This window comes from Odocoileus virginianus, chromosome 12 (genome assembly GCF_023699985.2).
Source record: "Odocoileus virginianus isolate 20LAN1187 ecotype Illinois chromosome 12, Ovbor_1.2, whole genome shotgun sequence".
NCBI classification, from domain to species: domain Eukaryota; kingdom Metazoa; phylum Chordata; class Mammalia; order Artiodactyla; family Cervidae; genus Odocoileus; species Odocoileus virginianus.
The window spans coordinates 61,526,326-61,550,658 of record NC_069685.1 but is presented as its reverse complement, the minus strand read 5'-3'; the positions used below and the strand labels follow the sequence as shown (position 1 = coordinate 61,550,658).

Sequence of the window (24,333 nt, the reverse complement as noted above, 5' to 3'; positions counted from 1 at the left end):
GTACATCCTCCAGGCAAACTTCTCCTGGTCTCCCAGTTCTACCAAACCACTTCCTCTTTTTTGCTTGCACATCCCAGCCTGTATCAGAAATATTCAGAGACACACGCATCTCCTCCTCTGGATCCTGAGATCTCCAGAGGCACAGGCCCTGGTCCATCCATGTCTGCATCTCCCAGAACATCAGGGAGATGGCACAGCCATGAGGCAGGATGCAAACCAAAGTGTGTTGATCTGAAAGTTCCAACTTTTAAGATAATTTTTGAGCTGTTCTCTTAAAAGGTAAAATTTCAAAATGCTGTGAAAACCACTCAGCAAAACAATTTCTGAGGATCTATCCTATGCCTGACCCTGAACTGAAGACCAACGGGTGAATAAACACACCCCTGTCTCAGAGACTCCCAGTCTGGGAAGACAAGAACACAGGCAATCACAATAACCTATGCGAATGGGGTGAACGCAAGGCCATGTGGGGACACAGAGGCATTGCAGAGCCGTGAGGGCTTCCTGACAGTGAGCCCCGATCTGAATCCGCAAGGTTGAGGAGGCAGGCAGAGGGACGCGTGAGAACAAAGGTGACGAGTCAAGAAATCATCTGACAGAGGGGCAAGAACGCTGGGCCTTCATGCTCGAGCAGATCATGCAAGGTGCTAAGAGGCCGACAACCAAAGGCGGAGCAAGCTACAGAGGCTCGACCTCTAGGAAGAAGCTGGGGCTCTGTTCTGAAGGCAGTGGAGGAGAGCCATGGAAGATTTCTTAGCGGAAGAGTATCACAGTAAAGATGTGCCCCTTCTAGAAGGATCTGCAGGGAGGAGCAATCATAGAGGAACAGTGGGGAGCCAAGATACAAGGCAACTGTACAGGCCCAGTCCGGGGGGTTGCAGATTAAAATAAAGACAGAGGACACGGCGTTGGAACAGGAGTGGGTGGATTTGAAAACTACCTCAATAGGATAAAATCAGCAGGCATGGTCATTAATCTGTGTGAGCCGGAGAGAGAAGGGCCATTGTGATTTCTAGCTTGGGTCACTGGGGGATGAGCGAAGAGTGAGCAGAGGGGCCAGCTTGTGAAAGAGCACGTGGCTCAAGGGAGAGTTAAGACTACAGAGTCAGACCCAAGTAATGAAGGGTAAACCCGACAGGCGCAGCCTTCAAAACCGGTGCGTCTGGCTGGACGCCGGCAGGGGGCTGGCCTTCCAGTCACCCTCAGTTCTTTCAGCTGCCCTTGACCTCCCTTGGCTACACTGTCCTGGGGTGAGGTGGTTTTGCCCGAGCTCCGTTAGCTATGGAAAAACAACAGGACATATATCCACAGATGAGCTGTCTCGCCGCCCCAATGACAAAGGGACTTGAATGATTTAGAGCCAGAATATTCTTTTCTCCATAATGGCTCCTGGAGTCGCCAGGAATAGTACATTTACGAAAATTAATGGCAAAACCTCATTTTTCTTTTTTCTGGGAAGAGACGTTCCATCGGCGGGGTAATTGATCCTGATCTGGACGTGCCGGTGTGCCGGCCAGGGGTGTAAATCATTCACACGAAACAACTCACGGCCCTTTAAACTAACACCAGCAGTGACAAATGGGACAGGCTGGGACAGGCGGGAAGGAATGCGGAGGGCAGAGCCATCAACATCCTTCCCGCTTCTCACCGCGGTCCAAGGTGTGGGATCCTTTGTGGGGTCTCCTGCAGCAGAGAGACCGTCTCTCAGCAGGGGTGGGTTGGGAGGGCAGCGTGCTGTCCCAGTGAGAGCTTTTGAGCTGGACATGCAGGAAGCTGACCCCAGCTCTGCCACCCGACTCTGCGGCCTAGGGTTGCACTGCACGTCCACACCTGCTGGGGTGATGGAAGCATGAAAGAAGGTGACATCTGGGACTTCCCTGGCAGTGCAGTGACTAACACTCTGCGACTGCAATGCAGGGGGTCAGGGTTTGATCCCCGGTCAGGGAACTAGATCCCACTTGCTGCAACTAAGACTGTGCTTGCTTCAACTAAAGATCCTATGTGTCATAACAAAGATCCGGCAGCCACCACGTAAAGAAACATTTTTTTTTTTTTTAAAGATGACATCTGCAAACAGCTTAAGCCCAGAGTGACCCAATCAATGCTCACTCAGGGGACGAATGAATGAATGAATGCTTGGCTCAGGGAGTTCAAAAATTTATTATCCCTCCCAGGGAGATTTGAACTTTAAAAACAGAAGATGAAGAGGGCAGTGGTTACTCACAGAAGTGACTTGTGAGTAGGAGCATGATGCCACCTGGCCTTCTAAGACCCTCCAGATCCCAGCACATGGATCCTTTGTTTGCCCATGAAAGCTTGGGAGAAGCTTTCAGAGAAAGCTAGAAACATAGAAACATGGAAAACACACAAGCAGTGGCCTTGGCAATGTTTCTCCCTGCGGTATACGCTCCTCGGGGGTGAGGGTCCGTCTTGTTCCCTGCTGGTCCCCAACATCCAGCCCTGCATTTGGCCTGGAGTAAAGACTAGGGACACATATCAATGCAAAGAATGAAAGAACTGGAACCCTGACTGCCTCGCAGGTGAAGTCTATCGAGAACACACGACACAGAGCAGCCGTCCCTTGTCTTATAGAGGTGGAAGGGAAGAAGGCAAACTGGTGGCACAGCCATGAGCCTGAAAGGTTAGATGCCACCTCCTAGACGCCTAGCAGAGTGCCAGGACGCCACGCCACGCCATGCCGAGGGAGGGGCCTCGGCCACAGGGCTCCTCTGAGAACTCCCCTCACCCAGCTCTCCCACCAGCAGTGCTCTGCCCATGCTGTGAGCTTCTACAAAAAGCAGGGACCGTGTGCTTCCCTGTCCCTCCCCTCCAATGCCATCTGCGTGCCGTGCCCAGACTTGGTGTTGAGTAAATGGATAAACAAGGACATGAGGAAATATGGCATCGTCTCCTCCCCCAGTGGAAACATCTACCCTGGGGCTCAAAGGCAAGGTGCCTGCAGGAAGGCAGGTGGGCTGGTGAGCTGGGGACCTCCCCTGTTAGGACAGGCCTGCCCCTGCCCCTGTGTGCCCTGCCCTCACAGAATCACTGCGCAACAGCCGGCTGTGCCGCGATGCGCCCTCCCTCCAGAGGGGCTAGAAGGGGCGCCCCCTGAGAGCTACGTCCTCCCAGAACCTGTCAGCATGGTCTTATGCGGAGAAAGGGTGTCTATGGATGTAACTAAGGTAAAAACCTGAGATGAAATCAGATTGGATTTAGAGTGGGCCCGAAATCCAGTTACAGGTGGCCTTAGAGGAAAAGGTCGAAGGGCATCTGAGACACACATGCACAGGAGGAGGACCATGTGAAGACAGAGGCGGAGGCTGGAGTGACCCAGCCTTATGCCAAGAACCACCTAGAACCACCAGAATTTGGAAGGGCAAACAAGAATTCTACCCTGGAACCATCAGAGGGAGCGTAGACCTGCCAATATTTTGACTTCAGACTTTGGCCTTCAGAACTGTGAGAGAATAAATTGCTCTCATTTTAAAGCACCCAGTTAGGACTTCCCTGGTGGTCCAGTGGCTAAGAGTCTACATTCCCTAGGCAGGGGGCCCAGGTTCAATCCCTGGTCAGGGAACTAGACCCCGCATGCCACAACAAAGATCAAAGATCCTGGGAGCTGCAATTAAGATGCAGTGCAGTCAAATAAATATTTAAAAAAATAGATAAACCAACCAGTTTGAAGTAAATTTCCAAGGCAGCCCTAGAAAACTAATACACCACCCAACCCCAAAGACAACAAAATAAAAAGGATAGTTCAGTCTTGGTAAGCTTATCCAGAATCTTGCAATGAGAAAACCGAGAAAGATGTGGGTCTAACTTCAGCAAATGTGCAAGCTTTGTGCTTTAGAGTTTTGGTTTGTGTATGGGGGTTGCATTATAACCTTTGCCACCTTTTAGGGCCTTTATAGATCTTAAGTATACGATGTCCCTGGAAATGGGGGTGTCATGTCCCTGGGAATGGGGGTGCACAGAGGGAAGTTAAGAAAGAGGAAAGGAGAGGAGAGGAAGGGAGGGAAGGAGAAAAAGAGCAGAAGGGAGAAGAGGAAACCACCACCTGATGGGACTGGAAAGCTTGGGTGTGTGGCTAGTTAAAGAAGACAGCAGAGGAGAAAGGCTGGGGTAATGTCTGAGTCCAGCCAGAGCTGGCAGGACGGGAGCTGGGCTGCATGAGAAGCAGGGCTGGTTAACACGTAAGTTAGCCTGTCAGGTGGAAGAAAGCCTCGCCGTCTCCTGGGGCCACCGGGGGCGAGGTGGAGTAGAGGAGCTGCCAGTCACAGGGCTGGGATTCTGTCTGGGAACCCGGGTCTCTGCGCAGAGCCTCGCCTCCCCCACATGACAGGCGGGCTGCCGGCCTGTCAAGGGCAGAGCTGATGGAAGTGACACCGGCTGCGGGAGGCAGTGGCCCGAGAAGTATACTTGCTGCAGGAGGACAAGGCGGCGAGACCTGTCACAGACCCAGAGTGGACCGGGCAGGAAGGAGATAATGACGGTGATTTAGAGCCCTCTGGGCCGAACCACAGTGCAATCAGGGTTGTCTCAGAGGAGGTGTGTCGTGGCAGGCCAAGGGGGTGCCGGGTGCCTCCAGGCCATGCAGGTGGAAACCTGGAGGCTGGAAGACAGCTGGGCTCCTCAGGGAAAGGAGGAGCAGGCTGTCTCAGGTGCTCTGCGATCCCTGCAGGAGACTGTCCTCATGAAAATATAATCGACTATGGAGAAACCTTCCCATTGGGAAGGAAATGCAATTTAAAAAGTACCCTGAGCCACAGCAGGGAACAAGCATGGCTCAGTGAATAAGAGCAGAGACTACACAGTTGGGCAGAACTGAATTTAATGTCTTACTTGTGTGTGGCCTTGAGCAAGTGAATGTACCACTCTGGGCCTCAGTTTGACACGTGTGTGTCCCTGGGCCTCGGTTTTTCCATCCGGAAATGGCAATAAGATCAGTACCTACCTCACAGAACTGACATGGAGATTTAAATGAGAAAGGATTAACTCAGAACCCGGCACCTGGCCAGTGCTTAATAAGTGGTGGGCTTAGCACAATTGCTTTTGTCTTTTATCTTTGTGGTGGTTGTTAACAGCCCAGGAAGAGCTCTCATGCTTACTAGGAATGACCAGGACAAGTCTGCTCTGTCAAGCTTCAGTTTCCTCATCTGTAAAGGGGGATAATAATTCTGACTTCTCATGGTTATAACGACTACATGACGATTACACGGTATTATGGGTCTTAGGACTATGCAAGAGAGAAATATAATAAATGCTGATTCTTCCCCCTTTGCACAAGGCTGCCCTGCCTCTGGAGGAGAAAGTGTGAGGCAGAAAGAGAAAGTTCGGAGCCTGAGACACAGGCTCCCTGCAGGAGGGAACGGAAGTGGCTCACTTTGGACACGCCCCCGGAGTTTGGGGCCAATGGCAGGGTCGGCTCGCAGCCCATCCCCTTCCAGTTTCTTCCCTGCTTCCGGTTTACACCAAGACCCCAGAGGCCTGCGCAGAGGGCCTTACTCAGAAAGCAGGAGGGCTGCCCTGCGGAACCCCGGCCCCAGGACTGCACTCACCAGCTCCATGCACCGCCGGCTGGCCTCGGCCTCCCGCTGCACCAGCTCTTCCATGTCCGCCTTGAGCTCCTCCAGGCGCCGCTGGTAGTACTGGCTGTTCTCCCGCTGCTGGGACTCGGCCGCGGCGGCCTGCGAGAGCTCCTCGCCCATCTTGATCAGGCTGTCCCGAAGCCGGATCACCAGCACCTGCAGCCCGGGCAGAGAGCACACGCCCAGCCTGGAGTCAGAGGTCTGGGGCCCGACACCGGGGGTTCCAGGAACAGAAACCCTCTGCTGAGTCTCTGTGCCTTTTAATGAAGTAACTACGGTAATAACCCTGATTTCTGGTACAAAAATGAAGGAAACGTAGAAAATGAGAGCTGTTACTCTGGAAGGCAGCGTACATAGTGATTGACACTGAATTCACGTTCTGGGTTCAAATCCTACCTCTACCTATCTTCCCAGCTATGTGACCCTGGGCAGGTAATTAACCTTTCAGAGAGGCAGAGATGCCTGTACCTATGTCTCAGGGATGCTGTGAGAGTTGAACACATTAAGTTATACAGAAGGCTTGGCTTAGTACCCAGCACATCCTATGTGCTGGGTAAGGGCTGGGAATTAATATTTATAGCAGCCTTCATTCAGCTCAAGGATTGGAAGGTGGAGTGGTGCCATGGAGAAGACATCAGGCAGGGAGGAGAGGGAGAGGTGGGTCCAAACCCCTTCCCCAAGGTGGGTTACTGTTTCCCGATTTGTAAAACAAGGGGGTTTGAGCAAGTCATCTCCCATGAGCCTCAGCTCTCATACTTTGTGGCATTTTTCTTTGTGTGTGTGTGTGGAAAAGCCAGAAGGACACAATGACACTATGAGGAGAGAGAAAAGAGCTGTGGGCATCACTGAAGACCTTAACCCAACGGAGGGGGCTGCATAATTCATGGCCAACAAGTCTGGAACCAGTCGATTCTGATGGGCAAATACTCGAGTGTTGACATAAAATGGAGCCTGCATGAAGATTTTAGGTCCCTGCTAAGGATTCTGAGCCCCTTGCCAGATCAGAGACTGAATGATGGTCTGAAAGAAAAGCTTCACAACTCGCTTCCTCTTTTCTCGTTCAATTGGAGTTTAGCAACAGTTTCAAAGGGCAACAGGAGGGTCGTAAGAAGAATGCCCAAACTGTGTCCCCAAGGTATCCCATCTCCAGGACCTGGGGCTCTGCTAAATTCCAACAGTGATGTCAGAGTAAAGGTGAATCTGGAGACCGAATCTGCCGTTTCAAGTTATTCTAGCCATGGTTTTTTCTCTGCTGCTGCTAGAATCAAGCAAAAAATTATATGTGATGCAGCTCAATATTACATATTTAGTCATTTAAAATATCATAGATCAAAGTTCCATGGAGATCTGCAGAGACAATTGTGCCCTGAGGGATCCCACGAGCAATTCCAAGAATGATGGAGGGTCAAGGCAGAGAGTTTTTCTCTGGTTTTCATCCAGAGCAGCTTTCCTAGAGATGAGATGCCCAATAGAGGGTTGGGAGAAAATGTTTCAGAGTGAGAAGAATAGCCTTCCATTGGCTAAACACACGGTCACCCTGTGGGTGAGCCAGCTGGCCACTGGGAGATGAGAACCTGAGAGCAGAACGGAGCAAAGGTCAGGAGTCAATCTTCTCTTGTCCCTGATGCTACCTGCTTTATCTTGAATGACTCGACCTTTCTGGGGCCATCTTCTCATTCTCTCCTACCTGCCCCAGGGGCTGTGATGAACATCAAGTGGAGCAGCTGATGTGGAAGGTTCTGGCAGTGGTGATGGCCTCTGTAAATGTCCCATGCCGTTGATGTACAGAGCTAACAGTGAAGACAGTCACTGAACCCCACCGCTGCCCATCCAAGTCCTGGAAACGTCCCTGATTCCCTGGCCTGAAAAGACCTCCATCCTCCAAACCTCACAGACCTCTCTCCTTACTATGGGTGTTTATGTACGTATCTCACCCACAAAGTACGTATCTCCTACAGAGCACTGTGCTTCTGGGAAGCAGCATCTGTCTTTCACGTTCCTGAAACAAAGCCTGACACTAGCTACAGAAGAAGTACCCTGTGCCTGTGTGGATGAGCCAGGGGGTGAAGATGGGCAGAAGTACATCAATGGATAAAAAGATGGACAGAGGGATCAAGGTCTAAAGGGGGGAAAAAGCACAGAGGAAGCAAAGAAAAAAGAAAAAGGAAGAACAACAAATGGAAAGGGGAAGATGGATGGACCAACACTGGTGGATGGATATGGGGAAGGGGATGCAGGAGGTGGACAGGCCAAGTGGATGAGCAGCTGATGGGACAGGGAGACTGAAGGAAGGAAGGAGGGAGGGAGGGAACTCGGATGGGAGGTGGGTGAGTGATACAGATCCAGACAAAGGCATACGAGAGGACAAATGGAGGGTGGCGTGAAGGATAGAGCCGACACAAAAGCCTGCACAGCTCTAGGTCTGAGCAACATTTACACGCCAACTGGTACCTCAAATCTCTTGATCTGCACTTTCTGGAACTCTGTCTTGTTCTCCAGGTCACAGATGACTGCCTCCTGCCTGCTGACGATGGCCCGGTCCACAGTGGACTGCTCCAGGTACTCAATGCGCATCTGGGCCACCTGCAGCTGGGGACGCACCCAAGACAACCACTGACCACGTGGCGGCCCGGGTCCGGGGTCAGGGGCCCCGGCCAGCCCCAGCCCTAGGCCCATCCGCACCGCTCCTTCTCAGCTCAGATGCGCACGCAGGAACTGCCAGATCCAGGCTGAGGACCCGCCCCGGACCCCACCCCTTCCTGTGCCTTCAGCTTTCACTCAGGCTTTCAGCCAGGGCCTCTCTTACCTCCTGCTCTTGCCCTGGGGTCTGAGGGCAGCAAAGCTTTCGCATCAAGGACACTACTGAGAGTGGGTTTGGGAGCCAAGCACCTCTCCTGGAGTTCCAAACCTGTCCCCACTGTCTAGCTGGATGAGTCTGGGAAGGTCAGTGTGCTTCCTTGAGCCTTGTTTACTCACTCTCGTGTGTGAAGACTGAAGAAGATTAATGTCTGGTACATAATAAGCACCAGCAAATGGCCACTCCTGCTGTTATTTTGTTCTGTTTGTGGTCATTCTGTGCCCACAGGCACTGCTGGAGACCCGGTCACTCTGATAGCTGCTCTAAGTGGGCACAGGCATGGGCTCTAGGAGAGCTTTCAGAATTTCATGGATGGTAGCAACTCACTAGGTAGTGGGGAACTTAGGCAACTTAGGAGAAATCATGACTTCAATGGAAGTTTCACAGAGGATGGTGATCCTGTCTTGCACTGACCAGCCCTGTTCCTTGGAGCCACTTCTCAGGAGGAGAAATCCTGCTCTGCACGTCTGATGGGCCTCACTGTGTGGGGCATCTATGGGTGTGAACAAGCATGGGCAGTAGTATGTGTGTCTGTGTCTGTGTGTCTGTGGGTGTGAACAAGCATGGGCAGTGGTGTGTGTGTATCTATGGGTGTGAACAAGCATGGGCAGTAGTGTGTGTGTCTGTGTGTGTGTCTGTGTATATCTATTGGTGTGAACAAGCATGGGCAGTGGTGTGTGTGTATCTATGGATGTGAAAAGCATGGGCAGTAGTGTGTGTGTGTGTGTGTCTATGGATGTGAAAAGCATGGGCAGTGGTGTGTGTGTGTGTGTGTGTGTGTATGGGTGTGAAAAGCATGGGCAGTGGTGTGTGTGTGTGTGTGTATGGGTGTGAAAAGCATGGGCAGTGGTGTGTGTGTGTGTATGGGTGTGAAAAGCATGGGCAGTGGTGTGTGTGTGTGTGTGGGTGTGAAAAGCATGTGGCAGTGGTGTGTGTGTGTATGGGTGTGAAAAGCATGGGCAGTGGTGTGTGTGTGTGTCTGCTGGGGTTGTCCTCAATTCATTTGCCATGTGACTGAAGCTGAATGAACAACTGAGTGAATGAATACCAGTTTCCATGGCCCTCCCCCACAACATGGCAGCTGTGAGCACATACTTGTTCTTGAAGCTTGTTCTTCTCCTTCTTGGCTTCCTCCAGCTGCAGCTGCAGTTCCTGGATCTGCCCAATGTCGGCAGCAGACTGGCGAGATGAAAAGTGTCAGCTTGAGACCGCAGGCTCTGCTGGAAGTCCCTTGTTCCCCCACCCACAGATGTGTGCACATCACAGAGTGTCTATGACAACAGCTAGTTCTAAAGGGCCTCGCACATCCCCCAGTATCTCAGTGAGAGCGGTTCACTCCCACACGATAGCCCATAGCTTCGGTCAACTGTCCAGCACCTTATCATATGCCCTGGAGAGCCCAGATGGAGTGAGGTGGCTGCGGCACTAGGGCCAGAATTCGGAGGGAAGAGGACTATTTGAGGTCAGGTTCACTTTCGTGCATTGGAGAAGGAAATGCAACCCACTCCAGTGTTCTTGTCTGGAGAATCCCAGGGATGGGGGAGCCTGGTGGGCTGCTGTCTGTGGGGCTGCACAGAGTCAGACACAACTGAAGCAACTTAGCAGCAGCAGCAGCAACTGGGGTTCCAGATGTGGATTCCAGTCACAGCAAGCAGCAGAACCTCTCTGCACCTCAGTGTCCCCATCTGTAACACTGGCTGGTGGTCTCTGCTGAGACCCTCTACACAGGGTCCGTCTGAAGACTAAATGAGGCAATGGGGAGTACAGGGCCTTAACAAAGAGTTGAGCCAAATGGCTGAATGTGACTATCTCCAGAGAGGATCCCAGAGGGGAGGAGGGCTCTTTGCTTTCTATTTTCCACAGGTATTTATTCTTTTACAGTATTTATAATCAGCGTACTAATTTACTGCTTTTGTAGCTAAACAAATAAATGTCCATCTTGAACAAAAGTAAGTGTGAGTCGCGATTCCTGTTTACCTTTGTGGTTTATCCTCCAAGGTCCTGAGACCAGAGAGTGGCCCGACTGAGTCCGCGCCCACCCGCCCAAGGCCGCCAACCTTCTGCCCGAGGCCGCTACCTGCGCAATGAGGTCCTTGTGCTTCTGCATGAGGTCGTTCAGATCGTCCTGGTCCTCGTCTATGCGCTTCAGGAGGTCCGCCCGCTCAAACTGCAGCCGGTACAGCTGCTCATCCACCTGCCGGGGCAGGACGAGCACAGGTGAGGTGGGAGGGGGTGGGAGAGGGTCTGCGGGGGTCGGGGGTGATGAACAGCAGGGAGGCTTGCCCCTGGGTGTGTCAGGTGAGTGAACATCTACCTGAAAGGGAGGCCACAGCTGTGTCAACGCCTCCTGTGGGTATGTCCTGCGTGTGTGCACTCTAGCAGGCATGCGGCTGGCTGTATGAATGCAGCACGTGTATGTGAATAGATATGTGAGCCCACCCAGAGATCTATTCACATACAGCTTAAGCGTGCGTGGTGCATACGCGTGAGTAATCTCAATAATTACGGCTAAACTTAGATGTATATTTTACCTACAAGGGCCTTTATTTGGAGGTGCGTCTGTGACTTTGTATGCAAGTGTGCACATCCATCCCTGTACACGTGTGTGTGTCAGTGTTTGTGGGCAGGTTTCCCTTGATCTAGCACCAACCAAACCGGGGACAAAAGGGCCAGAGATAAGCTTTCGCTGATAAACCTCTAGCTCCACCTAAACCTTACGAGTAAGCCGACCCTGTCCACCCAGAGACGGCACACAGAAAGCACGCCCAGTCTTCACCAGCATAATAGACCTGTGATGTATGTTCATTTGTCCCTGTTCAGCGCTGAGCTCCCAGATGGCTGAGGCCCTTTTAGGAGTGAGGCCAAACAGACTGCGCCTGGAAGACTGGACCTGAAGAAGTAGCCCGGCCACAGTGGCCACGTGCCCTCCTGGGGTGGTAGCGCACAGTGGGCCTACCACAGGTGAGTGGGGTGGCGGGCACGGTGCGGGCTCGCAACAGAGAGCTGTGCTCCCACTTCCGGTCCCGGTGCTGCGCGAACGACAGGCTCGGACTGGAAGCGTCCCCCGGGGCTGAGCACCCCGGGTCCCCAGAGGGCGCCTTGCCTCCCTTCACACGGCTGACCCTCAGACGCGCCCCGACGCCGCGCTCACACTCAGCTCGGGGCAGGCTGCCTGTGCTCGCAGAGCGCCGAGCACTCAGTGGGTCTGCGAGGGCCTCGCGGACCTCCGGTATGCAAGGGCGTGCCCCGGCCCCTCCCGCGGTGCCGCGGCGGCCCCGCCCCCGGAGGCACAGGTACCAGGCTCTTGCTGCGGGTCATGCTCTCCAGCTCGCTGTGCATGTTCTCCAGGTCCGCCGTCAGCGCCTTCTGGGTCTTCAAGGCGTCTTCACACTTGGCTTCACTCTGCTCCAGCTGGACCCGGCAGGAGCGGGAGAGGGGAGGGGAGAGGTCTCAGGACGTGGCCCCCTTGACCAGCCCTCCCAGCCGGCCTGGCCCTGCCCTCGCAGGAGGGCGAGTGCAGGCGACCCTCCCATCTTCACGGCTCTTCATCAACCCACAGACGGGGCAACAGAGCTGTCTGCAGCAGAGGCGGCCGGGTTCCAAGCCCACTCAACACTGAACAGGCCCTGCCCCACGAGGTAAGGCCAGGCCACCCCCGATTTAGCACCAGGGGTCAGCCCCCACCCATTCAGCGGGTATTTGCTGCCACCCACTCGGCACTTGGCACACACAGAACATTCATGGTGGCCCCTGCCCTCCCACGGGGGAGACAGGAAGGGACAGGTAATGACAGCCCCTCTGAGGGTACAAGGAAGAGGCGGGCATGAGGATCCTGGAGCACAGGATGGGCCGGGAAGTCTTCCTAGAGGAGGTGCTCAGAGTTCATTCAGTGGGGACTTGCCAAGTAGGTGTTTTTAATCAGAATTGTGAACCCGCTTTTAAATGGTATGCAAAACAGTCTGTGTGTGAGCACCTCCTGGTACATGACTTCACTAGATTCCTGAAGGTTAAGAGCCACTGACTTAAAGTTTCTCTTTCTCTACCTTTCTTTTCTCTTCCTTCTGTCCACTTGCACACAGCAGGCCCCCTATCCTAGCACAGTGGAGCCATGGGGGTGGGTACAAGGACCTGTGTGGGCCCAGAGGACAGACATTTCCCACTGGAGAAACCACATTCGTGCACAAACCCGAAGTCTGTTCTGCGATTGAGCATCCACCCGATTTCTGAACCCTAGAATCTCTGAGCAGAAAAATGCCTTATAAATCACGGAAGGCAAGCACTTAAGGTTCAGAGAGGGCTGGCGCCTTGTTTGAAGTCACACAGCTGCAAGGCGTAAAGACACCACTTGAATCGTCCAGACCAGCTTGCTTTCTCAACTGCCAGGCCACGGTCCCTCCAAAATAGTAAATGACTTTAAGGTTGGTGCCAACAGATAGGGGGAGAAAAAAGCAAGCTAGACTCCTACTGAAATGTCATGCACACAATCGGATCCCTGAGGCCTCCCAGCAAAGGGGCCCCATTGATCATTGTAAGGAAAATGGGGGAGCCAGGGCAGAGGACGCCCCCAGGACAGCTGACCAAGGGGGTCTCTGTGGGGAAAGGCCACCTGGGACCACTTTCATCTTCCTCAGCACATCCAGGAGCTCGGCCCAACACTAGAGCTGGGGAGCAGGCAGGCCGCCTTTGTCCCAGTATCACCTGTCAGTCCTCTGGGCAGACCTGGGAGGTGTGTGCTGCTGATACCCCCAGCGCACAGGCGGGAAAACCAAGGCCCCAGCCTCCTCCCGCAGCTTCCTGGCACTGTGCTTCTAATCCCAGCCCCATGCCCTGCCAGCAGCCACAGTCCCCCGAAGCTCCATCCTCAAGGCTGTAAGGAAAGCGTGTTTCTGCAGCAGGGCCCCGTGCTGGGCTGGGTGGGGCGGGCTCGGGGGCCCGTTTCGCTCAGCGACTGGGAGGGACTGAGACACACTGAGAGAAACGATGTGGAGCAGGGGAGGTAATTGGCAATGTTAGAGCATAATCGACAGAGGGAACAAGAAGTCAGGCGTGGGCTCATCTTCCCCGCAGGTGACTCTGGGGCCTCCGGGAAGGCAGGGCAGGGGCTGGGGGGGGGAGTGGAGGGCTCCTCCTCAGGCTGGCAGGGCAAAGCCAGTCCTCGATTTAGGCACAAGTCAGAGACCTCATTAAGGAGAGGTGCTTAATGCAACTAACACCTAAAAGATGCAAAGGAGATAGCCAGGTGTAGCTTTCGGTGAGAAGTTTCCCTGAATGGAGGCAACAGGAAGTGCAAAGGTCTGAGGCAGGAACAGCAAGTAGCTTGGTGCTGCAGAACAGAAAGACAGCCAGTATGGCTGGTCATACCAACCAAGGTCCATCTAGTCAAAGCTATGGTTTTTCCAGTAGTCAGGTATGGATGTGAGAGCTGGACTATATAAAGAAAGCTGAGTGCCAAAGAATTGATGCTTTTGAACTGTGGTGTTGGAGAAGACCCTTGAGAGTCCCTTGGATGGCAAGGAGATCCAACCAGTCTATCCTAAAGGAAATCAGTCCTAAATATTCATTGGAAGGAAGGACTGATGCTAAAGCTGAAACTCCAATACTTTGGCCACCTGATGCGAAGAACTGACTCACTGGAAAAGACCCTGAGGCTGGGAAAGATTGAAGGTGGGAGGGGATGACAGAGGAGGAGATGGTTGGATGGCATCATCAATGTGATGGACATGAATTTGAGTAAACGGGAGTTGGTGATGGACAGGGAAGCCTGGCGTGCTGCAGTCCATGGGGTTGTGAAGTCAGACACGACTAAGCAACTGAACTGAACTGAACTGATGGCTGGTCAGCCCCCCAGGGAGGGCCAGGAGGTGGCGATGCTGAGGAAGTAGGTGGGAGTCACAGCAGTGAGCCAGGGTGCCAAGCTCAGGTTTGCTTCAGTCTGCAGGAAAACCACACTCTAAGGAGGAGGGCGGCGTGGTCTCCCTATGGCTGCCATGGGAGGGTGCACTTTTGTGAACAGGATTAGCAACAGGGCAGCCAGAGAGGATGCTGCTGTGGTTCTTCAGGAAGGGGGTGGTGGAGCGCTTCAGTCAGAGAGGAAGTGGGAAGAAATGGAAGTGTCTGCACAGGGCAGTGTGCAAGGAACAAGAGAAACGGGCAGGCAGGAGCAGATGGGCCAGCATGGGAGATGATGTCAGATAACTAGCAGTGGAAGGAGGCGTCCCGCGGGGCCCTGCCAGGCCGAGTCGCTCGGCCCAGGGCCAGGAGGCAAGGGAGAGTCATCGTAAGTACAGCCCACAGACGACGCAGTTCCCATCTGCTGAGCCCCGCCTTTGGCTGAAGGAGGGTTTCATCAACATGATGCTGCTGGTCCTCAGAGCCTCCACAGGAAAAAGGCTGTATTTCCTGTCCCCTGGTGGCTCAGCGATAAAGAATCCGCCTGCCAATGCAGGAGACACAGGTTCGATCCCTGGGTAGGGAAGATCTCCTGGGGAAGGAAATGGCAACCCACTCCAGTGTTCTTGCCTGGGAGATCCCATGGACAGAGGAGCCTGGCGGGCTGCAGTCTGTGGGGTCGCAGGAGTCAGACAAGAGTCATCCACTGAGCATGCAGGCATATCTGACATGCCCCTTCCTTTCCCCAGGCTCCCTGGAGCAAGCAGGGCCAAGAGACAGCTCATCCCCAGGCAGAGAGGAGCAGAGATGGCACGCAGGCAGCACATGGGGCTGCAGGCGTTGGTCTCAGCTCCCAGTGGGCTGGAGAGAGGATTATCTTGGTCCTGATGGTTCAGGCATCCATGGCCGCACCTGCTACTGTTGCTTGGTGACCATGTCCAGGGCATGGCCTCTATCTGCCTGGCTTCTCAACAGCCCCACGAGGGCACTAGGAGAAAAGGTGCTGCTGTGAGGACCATCTGACCTTGGAGGAAACTGAGGTTCACGGAGGCGAAGTGACTTGCTCCCAGGCACACGGCCAGCAGCAGGGAAACCTGGTTGGTGCAACCCCAGAGCCCAAGGCCTTAACCACTGTACTCCACTGCCCCTCATGGACAGCCACACTCTGGAAGGAGCAGGATGGATTAAAATATAGAGAGAATTCCAGCCACAGAGAATACAGCCCAGAGGCTTGCCGTGACCACGGAGGCCACTCAGCCGTGTCACTGTGACCTGAGCCAGGCAGGGCTGCAGAATGCCAGGGAGACAAATCAGGGAGAACTGACAGAACTTGGATTCTGAATCCACTGATTCAGACAAACAGACAAACACATTCAGACAAACACATCAAGACCAGAGCCCTCCTGGGAGGAGAGCATTCACACCAAAGGGAAGCGGCAGGAAACCAGGCCATGCTGGCACCTCTAAGCGACAGGTGCGCCATGTGTGGGGTCAGACTGGAGCATCCGCCTTTCGAGCCAGTCACTGAATCCACCGTGCCTCAGTTTCCTCATCTATAGGACGGAGTTGGTCACATCCCAGGACCCGTGCAGAATAAACCAGTGAAAACCTGAGCACGCTAAGCACAGCGCCTGGCGCTGAGACAATGCCAAAACAGGAATGGCGGAGATTGCTGTTGTCTTTTTCATCACTGGGCTTCCCTGATAGCTCAGTTGGTAAAAAATCTGCCTGCAGTGCGGGAGACCCCGGTTCAATTCCTGGGTCGGGAAGATCCGCTGGAGAAGGGACAGGCTCCCCACTCCAGTATTCTTGGGCTCCCCTGGTGGCTCAGCCGGTAAAGAATCTGCCTGCAATGCGGGAGACCTGGGTTCAATCCCTGGTTGAGAAGATCCCCTGGAGAAGCGAAAGGCTACCCAATTCCAGTATTCTGGCCTGGAGAATTCCATGGACTCTATAGTCCATGGGGTCGCAAAGAGTTGGACAGGACTGAGCGAGTTTCACTTTCATCACTTACTAGCCTGAGAAGTGAGGACTTTCCAACCCCATTTTAGAGGTGAAGAGAGTGCCAGAGGCCAAGCTGTCGGTCACGGGGCCAGGGTGAGGCAGGGCCCGGACCACAATCCCAGGGAAGGGTTTTAAGCTTCCAGGCAGACTGGAATGGCTGGAGGGAGGGTGCTGGCCCCAGAGGCAAGCAGGTCAAGCAGGCCCAGGTTTCATCAGGTCTGGTCGGGCAACACCGGAAATCCCCCAGCTCACAGACTCCCCCGGGCAGGCTCGGGGATGCTGCTGACGAGGTGTGTTAATGCTGAGCTTTAAAAATTTCAATTTATTACACTTTAGGGAGCAGGAAGAAATACAGGGCCATCTTGGGCTGATTTTCCATTATGGATGACGTGGCAGAAGAATAACTCACTGCACGTTATTTCCATATTGAGGCTGCGTGACTGACGTTTTTATGAAGTTGGGAGGGAGTTGCGGCAGGGCTGAGATCAGCTCCCTCCTGCTCGTGTCCTGGCCGCTCTGAAGGTGTCTTCCCCGGAGGAGGTCCGGGTGGAGTGGTCAGAGGGCAGCGGATCCCCTGGAAGGTTCCCGGAGTCCCACCACCAGCCCCATAGCTGCGGTGGCAACGAACATCCTGGGGGCAGCTGCCAGCACACCCCTGTCAGCTCCAAGTCACCACCCATCCCCATGGACAAGCCCTCCCCGGTTCCAGGCAGGACCCGGCCTCACACGGTGGGGAGGCCTGGCGGAGAAAAGGCCCCCAGGATTTCCACCCCCTCTAGACTCGGGGTGGGGGCGAGACCCACAGCAGGCTGTCAGCGAAACAACCGATTGATTGATCTTCAAATTGATCTTCCAAAACAACCAATTGATCTCCCTACAAGTTCACATTTTCTCTCCTTTCAAATCTTGTTTCTTGCAACATCAATACAATAATGTGCAAAGTACATGGGTACAAAGCACCAAAATGCCTGTAATGGCCAGAAGCTCCTCTCTCCCTCGCATAGTCCAGTCACCCGGTCATCCACTCACTGGATCAGCCCCCCCGTCCCCAGCGCCTGCACAAGGGCGGGGCGTCAGTTCCTCCCCAGCCGCTGAGCCAGGGGCCCTGGAACTGTGGACACCGTGTGCAGGAATTCAGGCCTCGGCCCTGGCCTGGGTGGGCGCGGCAAGGTGCTGACTCCTGGACGGCGTGGGAGGACACTGGAGGCCCGGGAGGCCTGAGCTCTCGGGGGCGAGTGGCAGCCAGGGTGGGAGTGCCACAGCGGCCCTCGGGGCTGCCGAGCACGTGGGGGAGGTGTCTGAGCCTCTGCTCTGTGCCAGGCGTGGCTCCACGTTCAGTCCCTCCGCCCCAGGGACAACACACTCGGCTCAGGTCAGCCGCCATTCTCACTGCTGTTCCTGGGGAAAGTGACAGGTAGGGGGTAAAGCGACTTAGCTTAGGTCATCCTGGCACTAGGTGTCAGCCTGGACACCAGGCTCCCCGGGGCTCAGACGCCTCCCGCACGTGCTCGGCAGCCCCCAGGCGCCCGCAGCACTTCAATACTGGATGCGGCTCATTTCCTCTCACGCCCAAGCCGCTGGTTAACTGCACTCCTCTGGAACAGTGGTCCCTATCACACAGGCTCCGGAACGGGAATCTGGCGATGTGACTGCACACGCCTACTCTCTTTTCTTTGGATAACAGCACCCCCATCTTCTCTGCAAAGAATGTCCATCCCCCAGATGTCTGCAATGGAGCCGACACCCCTCCCTCAAGCCCAGAGGAGATGCTCATGACTCAGATTTGCCAGTTAGAGCACCGCCTTCGGTTGGCCTCAGGGTTGGTCCTGGGACAATAGCAAGACTGACACTGGGATTCTGGCTGTGACTACAGACACGAGATTGGCTTTTTCTGATACAGGATGTAAGCCTGGAGTGTCCGTCCTGCCACCCAAAAGGAAGAAAGTGCCTAAGGATACGAGGCGACGTCAAGGTGCTGAGGCACGAGATGCGTTCTTGATGTCATGTTTGGAGCACCGAGATCTAGCCAAGCCTGAAGGCAGCCATAGCCTCAGAACCTTTCAGATATTGTAGCCAGTCACGTCCCTTTTTCTGCCTGATGAACTGTGAGCTGTGCTGTTGATCCCTGGGTGAGTGAGGGAGTCGGAAGAGCTGACACATACAGAGAGTCAGCCACAGAGTAAACGCCTGGAAGCGGGGTGAGAGTGTTTGCCCTGCACCCAGATCCAGGTAGCTCCCTCCAAAACCCTGTGACAGTGTAACAGCCCTGTATTTATTATTCTGTGACCACATCCCTTCTCGTAGGGGGAGAAACACTGACATTCCCCTTCCCTATTGTTCAGTGGGGAGATGAAGACAGGATGAGATTTCTTCGACACTGACCACATCAGGCGCCCTGCGGGCCTTGAGGTTTATCACAACTGTAGCCCACCACAGCCATGCAGGGGAGGAATCAGCCTGGGCAGGAGAGTGACTTGCCCAAGGTCAGAGTCAAGTCCATGAGACTCTCAACCCAAGCTGAAGAAAAAAGAAACCCACGCTGTTTGTGGGCCACCACCAGCCCCCTCTGCACACGGCCTTTCTCTGCTGCTGAGTCTGTCTCGGGCATCCTCTCGTCAGCACACACCCCTCTCATCCAGCGGGAGGGAGGGCGATTGAGATTCCCAGCACACAGACATCAGCTACAAACCGATGAATAGCATTGCTTTCCCGTGCGACGCCATCTGCCCGCTCTAAATACCCGAGGTAAAATGTTTGCTCTGGACTTATTAAGCTACGAGACAAGTTGGCTCGACACACAGAATGAGCTGGGAAAAGAGGAAAAATTCTGATATTTCAGTAGAGTGGTCAGAACCTGGATTTCTGTCTGGGTCTGACTGAACAACTCAGAGGATTTAAAAATACCGCAGAGCAAATGCCATGGGAAGTGTTCTAAGAAGTGGTGGCTTTGGCAGGCTAATCTCAACACACCCCGGCCCGTGACGTCCCAGCAGCACGCCCAGAAGAGTTACCCTTTAGTAGGAAGCTTTTCCCTAGAGGCAGTCACCAACATTTCAAACTACAGACAGCCCCAATAGAGAACAAGTTTATTAAATGCAAACATACTAAAAATATCAGGTCAGGTCCTCCGATGGTCTGTCCAGCTCAGAAGTTGGATGACAGCAGCCTTGAGGGAAATTTCCTAAGACCGTATGGTGGTTCCTCTCTGTGTCCTTGATCTCCAATCACTTGGGCATATTATAAACATTCTATGACTTTCCTTACATTGTGCTAGAGGACCATCATTTATGGACACACTGAAATGCTCTCTGAGGATTTACTGTTTCCACCATCCTCATCTCAGAGTAGTAACAATCATCATGACAAGTAGTGCAGTAATAGCATCTGCTCTCTGTGAATGCTGACCATGTGTCTGTTAATTTGCAACACATACTGACTCTTGCCTTCATTTTACCGATGAGGAGACTGAGGTTCAGAAAGCCTCTGATATTCCAGTTAACTTGTCAAGGTCACACAGCTATTAAATGATGACTGGAGCCAGGAAGTGAACTGAGGTCGCTTTTAAATGCACAGCTTTTCCTTGTAAGCCCTGTGGCATGTGCTTACCACCTGCTGAGTAAATCAGGTCTCCTTTTACTTGTTTTAAGTCTGTTTCTTTGAGAGTTTAGGAGTCCTTTCTAATTTTGTATTACAGGACCAAAGGATGGCGCACGTCCTACATGACTGAACAGACTTCAAGAATTTCCTTCCTGACTTCCCTCTGGGACGATGGATTTGTAACACATTCCAAAGAGAGAGAGAAAAAAAATACAAACTTGAAAAAGCAGGATAAAATACTCAAAAAAGGTCCTCCCCTGTCCCCATCCATCCATGCCTCCCTTTTTGTGATATTCCAGCTCCCCAGTGCTCCCCTAAATTGCACAGCATCTGAGCCCCTCCCTCTCTGTCTTCCCACTGGACAGGGGCTCCAAAGGGTCACTGGGCCTTGCTCACCTCTGGGGCCCCAGGCAGTACGGACTCCATACCCATGCGCCGAGGGAGCGAGGCTTCTAGCCCAGGTCTGCACATTGCTGAATCAGCCCCAGTCAACGGGGCTGCTGTCTGCCCCCTGAGCTACCCACTGCCCCGTGTGGCTCACAGGAGCCCCGGACGCCCCCTCCTGAGGCCTCCCACCGCCCGGCCATTCACAGTGGCTCTATGTCTAGATAACTTACATGCCCATCAACAGCAAAGGGGCTCAATCGTGAGACAGTTAGAGACCAGCAAGAAGAAGGACCCAATGACCAGGCGCAGCGTCATCAGCAAGTCTCATCTGCATCAGTGGACCAAGGACAGTGAGACAGGCTCGAGGGGGTGCGGAATGGGAACAGGTGGAGGGTGGGAATGCAGGTCAGGAGCCACAGGAGCAGATGACGAACCGAGAAATGACTCTTAAATCAGCATCTGGCTCTTCGGCCTCTCCCTTAAACCTGCGGGAACCTTCTGAGAACAAAAGGTCTTAGGGGGAGCCCCGAGGGCCCTTTTATCTTCCCTAGAAATTACTTAGGACTTGAAGTTCTGGCTCCAGGGTGACCAGCTCATCCCTGTCTGCCTGAAACTTTTTGGTTTTAAGATCAGAAGTCTCATGTCCCGGGAACACCCTCAGACCCACACAAATCCAAGCGGCTCTGAGATGAAAAACACACGGCTTCCAATTCTAGGTCACCCAGGTGGAGGAAGCTTCTACCACACAACTGGCCTGAACTCTCCCAAAATTCTAGCATCATAAAATACAAAGACAGAGGCTCTGTGGACAGTGTCACAAGACTGAACACAACTGTGACGTATTCTAGGCTGAGTCCTAAACAGGGAGAAAAATGGCTACAAAGAATGTGAGTATAACAACAGGCAAAATCAGAACAGTCAGCAGATAGTATAAGGGGTCAGCAAAGTTTTCCTTCAAGTGCAAGCTGGAAAGTATTTTAGGCTCTGTAGACCTAGAGGCAAAATGGAAGGATAAATGCAGGTACTTATCTAACTTTAAATGTGGCCGTTTAAAAACAAAACCTCTCTCAGGTCTCAGGCTGTAATAAAAAAACAAAGCAAAACAAAAAATGAAAAATCAGGCAGCGTGGGCTGGATTTGGCCTGTAAGCCTTAGTTCTCTGACCCGGGGGTTAGAATGTCCATGCTAAAATTTCCAATTTTGCTAAGGGTAAAGGGATCTCATGTCTGTAACTTGTTTTCAAATAATTCAGAAGATGTAATTTAGTGAGACAATGATACAGCGAATGTGGCAAAAAGTTAAAAATTGAGGAATCTAGGTGAAGGATTTAAAGGAATCCTTTGAACTATCCTTATAATTTTTTGGTACATTTGAAATTCTTTCAAGATACATTATTTAAAGCACATCCTAAAGACCTTGCTGGTGGTCCAGTGGTTAAGACTGCAGGCTTCCAAGGCGGGGGACTCAGGTTTGATCTCTGGCCGGGGAGCCGGAGCCCATGTGCTGTGTGGCGCGGCCAGTACACAAATGATACATAAAGAAAGAAATAAAATATATCCCAGTTGCCCCCCAGACTCTGCGACTTTGGGTGGGATTCTCATATGCTGAGCTTCCTCCTACAGAGACGGGACTACTGAATGCTGACTGCTTCCTGTGGGAACCCCGCCTCGCTGTGAGGCCTTGCTCATGCACAGAGCTCTGTGCCAGAGGACAGGCCCCTCCACTCGAGGGACTCTACACTGAGGTGGGCTGGGGGCACAGAGTTAGGTCATGACCTCTAAGCGCTTGGCCCCAGGACTGGCTGAGTGTAAACCATGGATGTTTGCCAATGGTGTCATTGTTCCCATGGTAATGATGGCCCCAGGGGGTGGCCAGGCTCTCTGATGGGCTGGTTGGGCTCTCTGAGGGGCTGGCCCTCCACAGCTGGGCGGTTCATCTATGCTTTGAGGGATAAGCATAGATGACATTCCCCGTCTGCCATGAAACTAGCCTCTTCCCACTTCATCACAGCCTTGGAAGTGTCAATATTTGTGGGGTGAACAGGTCGCTGATAACCATGTTTTTAACCAATTACAATTTGGTCTTTATCTCTCTCTGACAGGAGGTTATGTTAATATTGAATCAATTCACTCCAACATAATCTTTAAGAAAAGTCTCTTCAAATAAAACATCCAGACCATCTGTTCCATGGTTCCGGGCTGGAGAGACATGGTCCCAAAGTGTTCGCTCACACTGAAGACTCCACTGGGATGATCCTCCGAGAGCCTATTAGTTATTTCCAGCGTCCTGTGGAAGCGCAGGTGATGCTTGGTGACCACCATCCTGGTTAAGGGCACAGCGGATCCTCAGTCTTCTGTGCACTGGTGGGGGCCACTGGGAGTCCACTGTGTGGAAGACGCAGCAGGCCCAGTGGGCCCACCTGAGGGCTTAGTTGTATGTGGGGTCCCCGTGGGATGTGAGATCCTCCCGGGCCAGGGATCAAACCCATGCCCCCTGCATTGGCAGGTGGATTCTTTACCACGGGACCACCAGGGAAGTCCTGGACTGTGCATCTTTAAAGGTCAAATTGAGGGAGGTGGATTGTATTCCGAGGGTGACGGGGAGCCACGGACGGATCCCGAATGCAAAGAACCAGGTGGTATTTGTATTTTAAAAAATCTCTCCCGAAAGATCAGGTGGCAGAAAGATTGCTTACGCAAGACAGGAGGCCGGCAGACTTGAGAGAATGCCGAATGAGACAGGCAGGTGGTGTGGGATGAGAAGGGGGCAGGTGGGCAGGGGCTGGGTGCCAGAGCTCTTCAGGGGGTCCAATGGCTGAGACTGGTGACAGCTTTGTCCTCAGCAGGAAGGGGGAAGACAGCCCCCGGCAGGAATTGAGTAAACAACTGAAAAGCTTGGTGCAAACTCTTTTCTATTTAACAAAAAAAAAAAAAAGCAAATGACATATTTCCTTTTGGGAGGAGGCAAAGGTCAAAGGCATGACTTTAAAAAAAAAAGGCAGCCACTGCCCGGAGCAGACAGCGTCCTCCACTTCCTCCTCCAAGCCAGGTGCCGGCATCTGCTGCTCACAGATGTTATTTATGCACAGCGATTATCTCAATTATATATCTTGGTGGCTGGGATTGCTTCTGTCTCCAGATTAGTTTGTTTCCAGTGGAAACATTCCCTGGGAATTAATTAGTAATTGCTCCTAAAGAACATGTGTCATTAGACCCGCCCCACACATTGCCTTGTCTACCTGTTCCGCCAGGTCGTGTAAAATCCCGGCCCGAATCCAAAGTCTTCCACCAGCCAGCTCAGGGTGGAGGGATGTAGGAGCCAGTGGGCATAATCACTGTCTGACAGGTTTCAGTTTAGGGAATTCCTTCCAATCCAGGGTCTAGGGTGCTTTCTCCCAGCCCAGAAGCTGGGAATATGACCGTTTTTCTTCAGTAAGAACAAGGAGCCTCTGAAAGGCAGGGTGACTTACTCAGAATCGTACAAGTAACTAGTTAAACAGCAGAGGTGGGATTAGAACTCACGAGGTGTGCATCACAGTGTCTTAAGCCTCAAGTGTTAACTGAGACAGCACCAAGTCTTCCAATGGAGGAAACTGGGTAGAAACAGACAGTTTTCTCAGGATTCTAGATGGAGGGGCAAGGGGCAGAGGGGCTGCCTGTCCACATGGGAAGAATCCAGGGGCTCTGGGAGATGCTCTAAGGCAGGGGTCCTCAACCTCTGGGATCTAATGCCTGATGATCTGAGGTGGAGCTGATGTAAAAACAATAGAAATAAAGTGCACGGTAGATATAACGCGTTTGATTCATCACGAAACCATCCCAGCCTGGTCCCTAGAAACACTACCTTCCACAAAACCAGTCCCTGGTGCCAACAAGGTTGGGGACCACTACTCCAAGAAGATCTTCCCACGCCTCTGGCTGAGCAGGGCGCGCCACACATCACTGCTTCCGCTGGGCCTGGAAGCCTGCCGTTTTCCAGAAGCACTTCTGACCTCACTCTTGCCTGCTC

The 24,333-nt window shown here is 53.1% G+C and overlaps 1 protein-coding gene across 1 annotated transcript in view; it reads right to left on the bottom strand.

The window, feature by feature from the left end:
• Positions 1–24,333, bottom strand: part of MYO18B (myosin XVIIIB) — a 210,624-nt gene that overhangs the window by 55,008 nt on the left and 131,283 nt on the right. Inside the window, exons 34-38 of the mRNA XM_070474664.1 lie at positions 11,746–11,859; positions 10,526–10,642; positions 9,544–9,627; positions 8,043–8,180; positions 5,562–5,747 (exon numbers count right to left, since the gene is read on the bottom strand). Coding sequence (XP_070330765.1) covers positions 5,562–5,747; positions 8,043–8,180; positions 9,544–9,627; positions 10,526–10,642; positions 11,746–11,859 — 639 coding nt within the window. The remainder of the gene's footprint in view (positions 1–5,561; positions 5,748–8,042; positions 8,181–9,543; positions 9,628–10,525; positions 10,643–11,745; positions 11,860–24,333) is intronic.